Source organism: Lemur catta, chromosome X (assembly GCF_020740605.2).
Source record: "Lemur catta isolate mLemCat1 chromosome X, mLemCat1.pri, whole genome shotgun sequence".
In the NCBI taxonomy this organism is placed as follows: Eukaryota; Metazoa; Chordata; class Mammalia; order Primates; family Lemuridae; genus Lemur; species Lemur catta.
The window spans coordinates 48,134,324-48,145,601 of NC_059155.1; the positions used below are offsets into that span (position 1 = coordinate 48,134,324).

The 11,278-nt window shown below is 51.6% G+C and overlaps 1 protein-coding gene across 3 annotated transcripts; it reads right to left on the reverse strand.

The window, feature by feature from the left end:
- Positions 1-873: 873 nt before the first annotated feature.
- On the reverse strand, positions 874-10,816 carry GDPD2 (glycerophosphodiester phosphodiesterase domain containing 2). 3 transcript variants are annotated; one of them, XM_045538686.1, is made up of 16 exons: positions 10,575-10,816; positions 8,963-9,076; positions 8,594-8,697; positions 8,187-8,280; positions 7,931-7,990; positions 7,585-7,683; positions 7,313-7,406; positions 7,013-7,158; positions 6,806-6,888; positions 6,207-6,357; positions 3,998-4,219; positions 3,638-3,786; positions 1,842-1,989; positions 1,613-1,695; positions 1,334-1,362; positions 874-1,239 (listed from the first exon to the last, which is right to left on the reverse strand). In XM_045538686.1, the coding sequence occupies exons 1-16, from the start codon at positions 10,677-10,679 to the stop codon at positions 1,187-1,189; spliced, it is 1,734 nt and encodes a 577-aa protein (XP_045394642.1). In that variant the 5' UTR covers positions 10,680-10,816; the 3' UTR covers positions 874-1,186. The 3 variants fall into 3 exon arrangements, with proteins under 3 accessions (XP_045394642.1, XP_045394644.1, XP_045394643.1); XM_045538688.1 differs by lacking the exon at positions 3,998-4,219 and having other exon boundaries at positions 10,575-10,755; XM_045538687.1 differs by lacking the exon at positions 8,963-9,076 and having other exon boundaries at positions 10,575-10,752.
- Between the last annotated feature and the right edge of the window lie 462 nt (positions 10,817-11,278).

The following is an 11,278-nucleotide window of genomic DNA, read 5'->3' on the forward strand; positions in this document are numbered from 1 at the left end:
TTGCTTTAGCTCCTCCCCGCTTCTACCAGACTCCTCATCCTGGGCCAGCTCTGCACTAGCCACCTCAACTGCTTAGTCCGGGAACTCACGAGCAGCAAACATGCTGGGAAACTTGCTCCTCAAGAAGAAGGCTGGGCTGGAAACCAGACCCTGCGTGCAGTCCAGAGGAGAGAAAACTTGTGGAAATCGGACCGTGCCCCCAGAGTCCGGAGTCAAGGACACAAATTCCCAACAGTCACGGAAAACAGGTGGCATTCAGCAAATACGTCATGGTGGCGACGGACGTGGCCCTCCTCTTGGGGCAGGTGACCACAAGATGGAGCTACAACGCAACCCTGCACAGTGCACCTCGGCCACTGGGAACGCCCCCCACCCCTCGCCGTGGCAGCCACTCTCCAGCTTGCCTCTGGCAGTCCTTCATTGTCCGGGGTGACTTCTCCCACCTCCAACCCATGAATCTCCCCATGATGGCCTCTCAATGTCGTGTCACATCCAACCCTAGACATAAGGTGCATCCTCTTCCCAACCCCAGCTCTGAAAAGATTAGACTGTGACCAAATGGGAATTAAATTCACTAACAGACAAGATACAGGAACCAACCTGTATTGAAGAAAAGGCTATGCATAGCAAAAAGCCACCCATAGGCACAAAATTACATGGGTAGATGGGTTCTTTAGCTCCTAGCCTCTAGGCAGGAAAGCAGCTAAATTGCAAGGGTCGGAGGGAGACAGTACATGGAGTGGGTATGTTGTCTCCATCATCTTACAGTTCTCCAGAAAAGGCCATTTTGTCATCTCCTTCAGTCACTGTTCCAAGCTATCCCACCCCTGACACACCCCATGCCTTCTACGCAAGAACACGTGCACACAAGTCTGAGACATTATCTTGGCAATCTCCCTTTTATTTTCTCTGCTCTAGTTTCATTTTTGGAGAAACTTCTCATGACTCACTGTCTTCCCAACCATTTCAGTTCAAAACCCCAAGGGGAGCAGATTCCATAGCAGCATGGGGGATGCTCACCATGTAGGAAGAAGGCCCTCATGGTTCAAAACCTCCTGTTAGTAAAGTTCTCCCCACTGCAACCCACTACCCTGAGACATCCCACTTCAGCCACTCTCCCCCTCTTGCTGTTGGTCAGCGCAGACAGGTTCAGACTCCAGTAGGGGGTTGGGCGTGGGCAGGGCATTTACTCTGTTATGAAATTGTTGATCCTCGTCAGCAGCACTGCTGTTTCTAAACCTGGGGAGGTGGGGAGAAGGTGGGTCATATAGGGAGTAAGTAAGGGGAAAGCTAGAGGAGGGGAAAAATGAGGTGAGGGGGGAACAGTTCTTACCAGTTCTTTCTCTCTTCTTAGCACATCTCCTGTAGGGAGAAAGGCTTCCCATTGTGAGTTCAGCTAGCTTCAAGCAGGACCTTCCAACCCTAGGGACTCTCAAACTGCCTTTTCCAGGTTCAAGCCAATTTGGTGGTATAAGTAAGGGATTAAGAATCTCAAGGGAACTAAGCAGACCAAACCCCAAGCCCCAGGCAGCACAAATGAGTCTGAATTAGCGTCATCACTAGGGGCCTAGGGAAAGTAAGGACCCAGAAAGCTGAGGTACAAAGCACTCACCCTTGGAGGAGGAAGGTCCACAAAAGCAGCAGGGTGGAGGCACAATTGGTAACGGTCCACATCATTAGGTAGGTTTGAGGGGGCTGTGGGAATTGAAAAAGGCCCTTGTTGGTAGCTAGAGCCCCAAGGGTAGTATATGGAGGGAAATAAGTAGGGAAGATAGGGACAGGGTTAAGAAGAACCAGGGATGGGAGAAGAAGAGGAGGGATGACAGTCCCAGAGTTCTTACAATAAGCCAGACGGGGTAATGCATCTGCCGTAGCAGCTGGCAGTCATTGGTGGTGACTGAATCCACCCCTGCACACCAAAGCAGAGAGAAGAGCCAGGGTTTGTTCACTACAAAGAGGTTCACCGAGACATTATCCTGGTGCAGTGCCCTGTGAAGGTGGGAAAGAAAAGGAAACATCTGGAATCACGGTGCATGAGGCATGGGAGGCAGCCGTCTGCCTGTGCTTGAATCTTGTGTCACTGCCAAGGAGGTTCTACCTTTGCATAGCAGCCCCTTACCAAAAGTGATTTTCTTTGTGTAGCTGAACTCCGTCTCCTGGTGGATTCCACCCATGGATCCTAGCTTTGCCATCTGGGGCCACACAAAAGTGTCTCTCCCCCGTGTCCCATGGCAGCCCTTCAGAGGTATGAGGAACAGAGGCCATGTCTCCCTGAATCTTCTCCAGGCCCAACTGCCCCAGTTCCTTCAACCGTCACTCTTGGGTCCTGGGTTATTATTTCCTTCCCCATACAAGCCTCTCTAATCTGCTCTTACTCCAATTTATCAATGTGCCTTGAAAATATGGAGCCTGGCTCTGAAAATTATATCTCAGATGGGCTTGGACCAGCTTTGAGTAGAGCAAAACTATTTCCTCCTGCCTTCCAGGCACTATGCCTGTATGAAGGCAGCCCAGAGTCAGGTTAGCCTCTGGTAATATCATGTCTCACTGATGACTCACTATGCACACTGTTAAATCAAAGCCCTGGTCTTTTTGATACATGTTCCTGCTGATGCCAGTGCCTTCTCTCTGGTCTTTGTGCAATTGAAATTCTTTTGGGCCCCAAATACAGGTTTTTACATCTATCCTTGTTGCATTTCATCTTGCTAGATTTGGCCCATCTTTTTAGGGCACGTAGACCTTTCAGAGCCTCCATTCCATCATCAGTGTATTTGTTACCAATTCACGTCTTTTGGAAACATGATCAGCAGTTGATATTGACCAGGACAAGACTAAGGTGAGGGCCAAACTCTATGTCATAGTTCTCTCCATAATGACAACTTGAGGAGAGAAATACTTATGATAACTGGGCTATCATTCAGTTTACATTTTTCTATTTGACCACAAGGACATTTTAAGAGACCTTGGCAACTGCATGCTTTGAAGTCCGTCATGTTTACTGGCTGGGTCAGCTTCTGGGGCCCAGCTAACGTCTGGGATTCTCTCACTTCTCTCTGCCCTGGATCTATCCTCTCTTACACTGATCTCTTTGGTGTAGAATAAAAGCTAAAATCCTTCTCATGGCCTATAAGGTCCTACCCAATTTGGCCCCTGCCTACCTTTCTAGCTTCACTTTTCCCTTGCTCTTTAGGCTGCTGTTCCTGCTGCTCTTCAGCTCTTCTCATAGTTAGCTCCTTGTGACTATTCAGGTTTCATCTCAGACATCAGCTCTTTAAGCACTCTTTCTAAGGTAGCTATACCCCCCTCCCTGCCCCAGCCCCTCACTCCCAACTCCAATCACTCTTCTACATCTCCCTGTTTTGTCTTCATAACGTTCATCACTTTCCAATTTGCATGTATTTTAAGTGGTTTGTTGTCTGTCTCTCACTAGCCCATAAATTCCGTGAAAGCAGGGACCTTGTCTGTCTTATTCATGTTGTGTCCCTAAAGCCTGCAATAAATACTACCTGATACATAGCAAGTGTTCAATAAACATTTGTGGTATGAATGAATGAATAGCCTTTGCCCTCCCTGCATTGGTTCTTTCCTGCCATTAAGCCTCATGTGATCCCCTTGGTTCCTTTCCTCTAGCACTTACTTGATATCCAACAGTGGCAGGTCTTGATAGGGAAGGTTGAGAAACTGAGGCCTCTCGGTTCTGTTGCCTCCCTGATGTCCATATATCTGGCGCATTCTGGGTGCCCGTCGTTGGACATTAGCCCTGTCTTCATCTGGTAGCCAAAGGACCTGTGGTTCAGGGAGGATGGACATGAAGCTGGGGAAGACCTAGGGATTCCAGGGACATGGGCAGGAGCAGAGAGGATTGACTACAGAATGGGGTATGTGAGTTGGGATGGGGCTCTGAGGTAAAGGGCAGACTCAAAATCATTATGACCTAGGAAGCGCAGGATGGGGAGAGGGGGCAAAAGGGGGCCCTTGGGAGTCCTGGCAACATCACCATGGCTTGGGGCACCCTTGCACTCAGCACAGTCTCCAATGTCTGGTTCACAAAAGTGTCATAATATGTGTGGTTTTGTGGGGGTCGGCGCAAGTCAAACATGATGGAAAGGTTGAGGAGTGCAGCTTCCTTCAATAGCTCTTCTAATGCTGGTACTGTCTGATTTTCAGCCTCTTTTCGATCAGGGCCTGACAGTCGCTTGGCCCCCCAGAAGGGTTGCCTCTATAAGAAAGGACAATTATTTCAAGACCAGAAGAGGCCTCCAGGGCTTTCCCTATCCTCACTAGCTTCACTTGGTGTCCAGCTTCTGCCCACCTCTAAGCCAGGGTCTGTCTTTCCCCCAACTGTGGCCTTTTTTTCCAGACCATCTAATATCTTACTCTGTGATCTTAATCTCCTACCCTTCCAGTTTCCTAACTTCCTCTCTCCCACTACACCTTCTCTTTGGTCTTGCAGAGACCTCTGCAGTCTTGACCCTTTGGTTTCCTCCCAGTCTGTCAGCCCCTTTCTGGCTGCACCTACATCCTGTACCTGTGGTCTGTCCACAGCTTGAACTACTTTTCCACAGCACTCTCAACTCCCCTTCTGCCCTATTTGCCCCACAACTCCCAAACTCTGGTTCAATTCTACAGTTGTATGCCTCCTCCACTCCTAGAACTGGGGGCTGAGCATTGCTATGGGCAGAGTATACCATGTGGACTGTTGGCACTGTAGTCCTATTTTTCACTCTCAGCACTGCTTAGCAATCCTTTTATTTGCTCTTGATTTGCTCCCTCACCCATTCTCCCTAGTGGCTATTCCAAGCCTCTGCCCACTTTCCTCTCTTCTCCTTATTTATTATCAATGAATGAGCTCACCTCCTAATTGCTGATATGGATAAAGCTAGCTATCTAACACTTACGGAATACTTAATATGTGCCTGGCAGTGTTCCGAGTACTTTGTGTATGTGTATTAACTGCTTAGGTACTGTTATTATTCCCATTGTACAAATGAGGAAATTGAGGCACAGAGAGACTAAGAAATGTTGCCCCGGGTCACACAGCTAGTAAGTGGTGGAGTCAGGATTCAAACCCAGACATCCCTTCTTCTTAATCACTCTGGTATGACATCATAGAGAGTTAAATGGAAAAAAAAAGCAAATGCAAAAGAGTCTGTGTAATGATCCTATTTGTGTAAAATAAAGAGTGAGGATGTATGTATTTATGTATATGCACATGTGCCTTGCCTTATGATGGGGTTACATCCTGATGAACCCATCGTAATCATGGCTTGGCCTATCCTACCTTAAACCTGCTCAGAACACTTAGATTAACCTACGATTGGGCTAAATCATCTAACACAAGGCCTATTTTGTAATAAAGTGTTGAGTATCTCATGTAATTTATCGAATACTATACTAAAAGTGAAAAACAGAACTGTTGTGTGGGTACTTGAAATATGGTTTCTACTGAATGTGTGTCGCTCTCACACCATTTTGAAGTCAAAAACTTGTTAAGTGGAAGCATCACAAGTCAGGGACTGTGTGTGTATCCAACTGTTAACAGTGAATATTTCAGACTGAGTTGGATTATGGGAGACTTCTATTTCTATGTTATTTCTTTTATTATTCTGATGTTTTATTTTTTTACAATAAACATGCATTACTATTGTAATCAGGAAAAGAGGAACTTTTAAATATTTTCCACCATGTACAGGATTGAAGTTGATACTTCTGGGCCCAGCATTCAAAGCCCCTCAAGCAAGACCAAGCCTCTGCTCCCTACCACTCCCATGAATTATATCTCCCAGTTACATTGAACCACTTTTTCTTTCCTGGAAGCATACTTTTTCATACTTCTGGGCTTTACATGTGCTCTTCCCTCTGCCTAGCATTCCCTTTCCCTGCTTTGAGATGAGAAAACTCGTGGCATATGCTACTCATGCATCCTGTCCTGTGCGAATCCACTCTTCATCCTCTCCCACACCCACCCCGACAGTGACTTCTCTCTCTCTCCTCTCTACCCAGGAAAAATATTTTTATTGCTCTAGGTTTCTTATTCTAATTGTCTGCTGCCTAGGCTCTCTTCCTTACTAGGTAGGAGTGACTTGAGAGCAGACTGTGTTACTACCGTCCAGCACAGGGCTCAGCAAATGCTTATCAATGGAATAAACTCTGCCTTCTCTGAGTGCCCCTATAGGTGGCTGCATCTTCCCAGAAGCTGTTCTCACCTCTAGGAACCAGGTCCCAGCATTGAGTCTCTTTAGTTCAGCCCAGGAGAAGTCACTGCTATGGGCTGTGATTCGGGCTGGGAACACAGAGGCTACGTCCGTGGTCCTGCTCAGGCGCTCATCATGCATGAGGAAGGGGACTCCATCAGAGCTGAGGGCACAGGAATGTCAGAGGGCCAAGCTCTGGAGCTGGTCACTTCCTGAGCTCCCCTGCTGTGTCCCACAGGCCCTCCAGATCTCCTAAACCTGCAGTCCCCAACCCCTGGGCCATGGCCTGGTACCGGTTCGTGGCCTGTTAGGAACCAGGCTGTGCATCACCCACCTGAGCTCCACCTCCCCTGTCTTGCCCCCCCATGGAAAAATTGTCTTCCATGAAACTTGGGAAGGGGGTCAGGAGGGGGACTGCAGAGCAGGAGGTGAGTGGTGGGCGAGGGCAAGCGAAGCTTCGTCTGTATTTATAGCTGCTCTGCTCCCCATCACAGTCATCACCACCTGAGCTCCCCACCACCCCGACCCCGTGGAAAAATTGTCTTCCACGAAACCAGTCCTTGGTACCAAAAAGGTTGGATGCTGCTGCCCTAAGCCCCAGCTTCTCTTACCTGACCATCACATCGGTCTCAAACACAGCAGCTCCACATTCAGCCGTCTTCCGCAGGGACATCAGGGTGTTCTCTGGGGCAAGCTGGGAAAGGGAATTAGTGAGCAGGTAGTGGGAAGGGTGTGAGCCTAGGAACCCATAGTCCTGGCTACTACAACCCAGAGGAGCAGACACTCCCCACCCTCCTAGCATTCTGTCCAACACTCACCATGGGGGCCCCTCGGTGTCCCACAAGTCCAGGCTTAGCAGGTAAGTCTCTGGGTTCCATGATGCAGGGTGAGGAGATGCATAGGGGGGCCAGGTAGATGACCAGGGAAACTCCAAAAAACAGGAGCAGGAGCAGAATCTTGGGACCTGTGGGGAGTGGTGGATAGGCTTTGGAGAAAGGGCAATGGGGGAGTTCTAAGGGCAGAAGGCAAAGTGAAGGTGCAGGAAACAAGGGAGGTGGCAGGAGGCAGGAGCATGGGTGGATGGCTAGTAAGGGCGAGTGGTGGCACAGAGTTGGCACCTTTTCGGTGGATATGGTAGAAGGTATCAGCCACAGGCCAGGCCAGGAGGGTGATTCCAGCGACTGCTCCAATATGAAGGAATGGGGCTGTGGCCTGTGGACAAGAGCTGGTGAGCAGGGCTCTTCTTCCTAGTGCCCCTCCCCGCTTTCCTCTTAGGGCCTGACTTGGAGTTCAGAGCTACTTGCAGTCTTGGGGGACCAAGAGCAAGATACGATCTGGGGTTGGCCACAGGCAAAGGCTCCCACCTAGGCACTGGAGATCAGCCACTCACCTGCAGTGACAGACGTAAGCTATGCCACTCCTGCTGCCATTGGATGTCCAGTCCTACAAGGCCAGTGGCCACAAGAAGCATAATGAGGAGCAGCAGCACCTGGGGGACCAGGGATGAATGGGGCCTTCTTTGTGAACCTGGGCTCATGGTTACCTGGGCTATTCCCTCACTCTGTGGAGAAAGGACTTCACCCTACCCTTCCCCCGACACATCTACTTTCCTTTTTTCATTCAACAAATATTTACTGGACTTTGGATCCTGGGCTCGATCCCAGAGATATAAAAGTGAGGTCCTGAGCAAATAGCCAGCCAACTACTGGGCCCAGTGGCCCCCTCTCCCACTCTACCTTGTGGAGACTGTGCAGATGCAGAGGCTGTCCACAGAGCCGCAGGAGCAGGGCCAGGAGCTGGGGGCAGAGGGTAGTGAGACTTATGAGGCACTAAGAGGGGAACAAGGTAACTGAGGTGGGCCTCCCATGCTGGTACACCCCCTACCCAAGAATTAGCTCCCTCCCCTCAGTGGCCAGGGTGAGAACAAGGGGACAGAGTTGAGCAGGAAGGAAGGGCTGAGGTGTGGGTTAGGCCAGCTACCCCTGGACCCACCAATAGCAGGGATGCATATGTGACCAGTAGAGAGATGACCAGCAGCAATGCCAGGGACCAGTCCATCCAGTGTCCCCAGTGGTGGAATAGGAATCTGCGGGAGGGGAGAGAGAGGTGTCCAAGTGGGAGAAGGGGTGTCAACAGTGGCCTGAGGGGAGTTGGGGGTGGTTGGATCCAGGAGGACCAGAAGGGAGTGAGGGGAAAGCCCCTCATGGGGCCAGGGCCTCCACGGCTTGGGACGATTTTGTGGAGGGATTTTCTAAGGCAGTTGGGTAGCAGAACTGGGCTTGAGGGACTGGGCAGGGATGGGGGATCCCCGAGGTTGGAGGTTGAGCACCCAGGGGTCCCAAGGTGGGGAGTAGGTTGACATGCATGCTAAGGAAGGGCTGCGGGAATCCATGACACACTCATTGAAGTTGTGCAGGTCATTGAGAAGGATGAGCCCGATGTACAGCCAGCCCAGGGAGAGGAGGAAGGTGAGAACGAGCAGGCCAAACCAGATACAGTCACACTGCAAAGGGGCAGGAGAGAAGTTCACAGCTGATCCCTATTTCAAGATCAGAGTTCCCAAAGGATGGCAGCTGAAGGGAACTTCCTGCCATGTGTGGGGCTGCTCTGCTCTGGGGGCAGCTTTTTCCATATTTGAGGGAGATTTTCTTCCTGGGGAGAGAAAGCCCCTTCCCCCCAGCTGCCTATGAGTACAACTGGCCTCCTTATCCCCTCCAATGGGCCCCTGCCTTCTGACTTGCAGCCTCCCCGCTCCATCCCTACTCCACCTTGCTCGTTTGCATCCTCTCTTTGGGGCATTTCCTCCAGTGGCAGCTATACAGGCAGTGGAGGCAGCGGGCCCAGACGGAGAAGCAGCCGGGGGACTCGGCCATGGCGAAGGCCTGGGGGAAGGGACACTTGGCCATCAGGGACCCTGGCAGAGGGCAGATCCCAGCCTCCCTCCCAGTGTATCTGAGGAGCCTGGGGAAGAGGCAGAGGCCTGGGACGCTGCTCAGCAACAGAGGTCACGGGGCAGGCCCAGAGTGCCAGATTGGATGAGGTGAGCAGACTCAGCTCCAAGCCTGGTAAAAGGGGACAATCTCCAGGGTCTTTCTTTCCCTCTAATCTTGATACCTGGAAAGTCGGCAGGACACCCAGGAGGTTTAGCCTCTTTGTAGGCAGGATGTATACCCACTGTCTCCAGCTCCTCCCCATTTAACAGCATCCAGCACTGGGAATGGAGTTTGCTCAGGGGTAGGGACTCAGGAGAGACTGCCCAGGGTGGGGCAAACTTAGTTCAGCAAGTTGAGGCAGATCTGGCCAGGCCTGAGGCAGGCCCATATTGAGCTGCTTTCCACTCTAGGAAGCAGGAACAACCTGAAGCAGAGGTTCCAGTTCTGACCTGGGGCTAAGGGAGGCCCAGCTTGTTGGCCAGTTGCTATGGATACAGAGAGCACACAAATCACAAAGCCCTGACTGATAGATTCTCTGTGTCCACCTTCCAGGGGACACAGAAACCCAGTCTCCCCTTCCCCCTTTCAGGGGCCCCACCCTCTGAGTTAGCTTTGGTGAAAGTATAACAAATACAGGGCAAAGGTAAGCATGTGTGTGTGTGTGGGGGGGGGTGGTTGTCTTGGGGCAGGGGATCTCTGTACCTTGTGTTTCTGGACTGGCTCATGATCACTAAACTGGGCTGGGTGTGTGATTGTGATTCTACATGAGAAGGTGTGCAATTTGCGTCAGCATATGTACCTGCATTTGCACTAGTGGCAGTCAGTACAATGGGTTTTTAGGTGACTTTGAGTATGTAAAGGAGCCTCTGGATATACCCAAAGTGTGTGTGTGTGTGTGGTCTAAGGGACAGGACCCCTTGTCATAAGGGCTCCCCTGAGGCTGTGAAGTCTTGTGGGGGAGCGTACACAGTGGCTGGGCCCCTGCAAGGAGGAAAGATGTGGCTGCTCCTGAAACTGCCCTCTTTGTGCTGCCTTGGGAAAGGAGAATTAGGATAGGGGGTGGAGGAGTGACGAGCTGGAACTGGGGGAAAGAAACCTCTCCCCTCCCTGAGACCCTTCTCAGAAAAAAGCTAACCCAAAAGGAGACCCCTGACTGTACCTGTTTCTGGGCTGGAGTGCAGTAGCCTCCCTGGGCTCCAGTCCACACCCTTTGCCTCCCCAGGGGTCCTACCCCTGCACCCCAGACACTGCCTTCCAGAGTCCCATCTCCCTCCAGGAGCTGTCTGAAGGATGGGATCAGGATCTGAGCAGACTGAAAACCCCAGGCAGGGGAGCTGACAGGGGTGCTGCTCAATCCCCAGGCCTAATCCCTGTCCCCTGTTGGGTGGAGCCGGTCTCCGCCCACAGCTCCCGCCTGTATCCCCCAGCCTTCCCCGAGCCCTCACACCTTTTCTCTGCGGCAGCTCTGCTCTGCTCTCTGCTCTGCACTGCTTCTCAGCTCTTCTCCGAGTTGTCTGCCTCCTCTCTCTTCCAGTCCTTGGCTTAGCCCCATTGGTCAAACAGGTGGCACTGTTGCCACCTACAGGAGGCTGTGTGGGTCCTCTCAGAAGGCCTGCAGCTGCTCTATGGCCCGGGCCCAGCCTGGGTGGGAAGATGGGAGGGAGGAAGGGGGTGGGAGTGCAGATCTGCTTCTTTACTCGCTGGCGGTCAGGGGGCTTGGGGTGAGGAATTCCTTTGTGCAGCTTTCCCCATCTCCCTCTGTCCCTCCTCCTGTTCCCCTCCCAGTCACTGCCTGGGCTTTGTCCTGGCTCAGGGAGGCGAGGGCTGAGGGCACAGGCGGGAGGGGAAGCTGGGGGGAGGTGACCACACAACTTTGCAACTTGGCAGTGAGAAAGGGCCCAGCCAGCCCCCTGGAAAGGAGCGTGTGTGTGTGTGTGTGTGTGTGTGTGTGTGTGTGTGTGTGTGTGTGTGTGTGTGTGTGTGGTGTAAGTCTGGATCTAGCCTCAAGCTCCCTAGGAATACAGCCTTGATTCATTAGCCTCCTTGCCCTCCTGACCACACAACTTTGCAACTTGGCAGTGAGAAAGGGCCCAGCCAGCCCCCTGGAAAGGAGCGTGTGTGTGTGGGTGTGTGTGTGTGTGTGGGTGTGTG